Raw genomic sequence first — 1760 nt, 5'->3', positions numbered from 1 at the left:
ATATATATGTGCTGAAACCCATGGGATTGCACCTAGAAAGTTACCCTCCCAGGCACAAGTCCGGACAAGGTTGTTTATGGAAGACCAGCAGTCGCCCATGCATACCGGCCTCCTCTCTCCACGCCACCAGTGTTATCCAAGGGAAAGGCAAAGGCCGATACAGCTTGGCATTTGTGACGCCATGACTCATTTCTACAGCTGAGTGAACTGGAGCAACATGAAATAAAGTGTCTTGCTCAAGAACACAGCACGTAACCCGGTCCGGGATTCGAACTCACAACCTCACGATTGTAAGCTCGACGCTCTAACCACTGAGCCATGCGCCTCCATATATATATATATGTGTGTGTGTGTGTGTGTGTGTGTGTGTGTGTGTGTAGGTGAGGAGTTTATTACGTGCCCGTTATTTTTATCAGTTGTTTGTATATTGATTGCTTGACGAAGCACAGTCAAAGCCAAACCCTTGAGGAATTTCAACTCGGAACGTTTATTAAATTTAATAAAATGGTGGTGGTGGTGTATAAAAGTCAAACATGACCTTGGTAGACATTCACCAATGCTCTTTCCTTATCTCTAACTCCACCTTCTATGTTCCAGTTTGTGCCTGGCAGACACTATATAAGAGACGAGCAGAATTTTGTTAAGATACTTGTAAATATGTGTTTCAAGTCAGACGAGGCACTACAGCTCATATGAGATAACACCATACTTACAGATTATATGGCATTCGTTCCACAGCACTGAAAACAATATCGAAATTTCGTGAATTAGCATATGATTAACTGAAGTGATAAAAAAAAAAACAAAAGGGTACACATGCAAGCTTGAGAGATTTTCTGCACTGCAAGCAAAAAATAAGGACTTCTAAGGCCAAAATGTCACCTGATTCTTCAGTAAATGTGGATAAGATCATACGGTCGCTGAATCAAACTGGACGGTTTAATATTATACAATACCTTATCGTCAGTTTAAACTCTTTAGCCATTGCCAGCAATGTTTTAGCGATTGTTTTCATCGGTGAGTTTCCTATGATATTTTGTTAATCCTGATATTATTGTTATAATAATTATTAAAACTGTTATTATTTCTTGGGGTAGTGGTATGCCAGCTGCCCAGAGTAATTTATTGAGGTTCATTAATTATGATCCCCTACTCTTCTGTTGTTGTTTTTAATTTTATGTCTACGTTACAAATCATGGATATTATTATTATTATTAGTGTGTGTGTGTGTGCAGGCGTGTGTATGTGATTATATATATATACATATACGTGTGTGTGCGTATCTTTTATCTTTAATCTTTAACCATGCTGGCGTTCCGCCTTGAAGAGTTTTTTTTTTAAGTCTAGTACCTATTCTGTCTTCTTTTGCCAAAACTGCTTATTTACGGAAATCTAAACAAACAAAACACCTGTTGTCAAATGGTGGGGTGTGACAGATAAAGATACAGGAGCACAGATATATTCATATATAGTCAATCCAAACATGAACAAGCAAGAATAAAAGAAACACGAAAAATCAACAACGCGAGGACGTGGAATAAGTGCAGTGTTATTGGACGCTCAGGTAAGGAAAGAAAAGAAAGAGGATTTCACGTTTCGAGCGGAGCTCTTCATCAGAAATATAGAAAAAGTCCAATATACATACATACGCCCCACCATATATATATATGTGTGTGTGTGTGTGTGTGTGTGTGGAGGCGCAATGGCCTAGTGGTTAGGGCAGTGGACTCGCGGTTTCGATTCCCAGACCGGGCGTTGTG

General features: G+C 39.5%; 1 protein-coding gene across 1 annotated transcript in view; it reads left to right on the top strand.

Moving 5' to 3' along the window:
• Nucleotides 1-661: 661 nt before the first annotated feature.
• The window catches only part of LOC106870133 (organic anion transporter 3), a 32872-nt gene continuing 31773 nt past the window's right edge, over nt 662-1760 (top strand). Inside the window, exon 1 of the mRNA XM_014916125.2 lies at nt 662-1017. Coding sequence (XP_014771611.1) covers nt 876-1017 — 142 coding nt within the window. The 5' untranslated portion in view covers nt 662-875. The remainder of the gene's footprint in view (nt 1018-1760) is intronic.

This window comes from Octopus bimaculoides, chromosome 12 (assembly GCF_001194135.2).
Source record: "Octopus bimaculoides isolate UCB-OBI-ISO-001 chromosome 12, ASM119413v2, whole genome shotgun sequence".
Classification (NCBI taxonomy): domain Eukaryota; kingdom Metazoa; phylum Mollusca; class Cephalopoda; order Octopoda; family Octopodidae; genus Octopus; species Octopus bimaculoides.
Note: the sequence above shows the minus strand (reverse complement) of the source record. Positions and strands in the feature narration are given on the sequence as shown.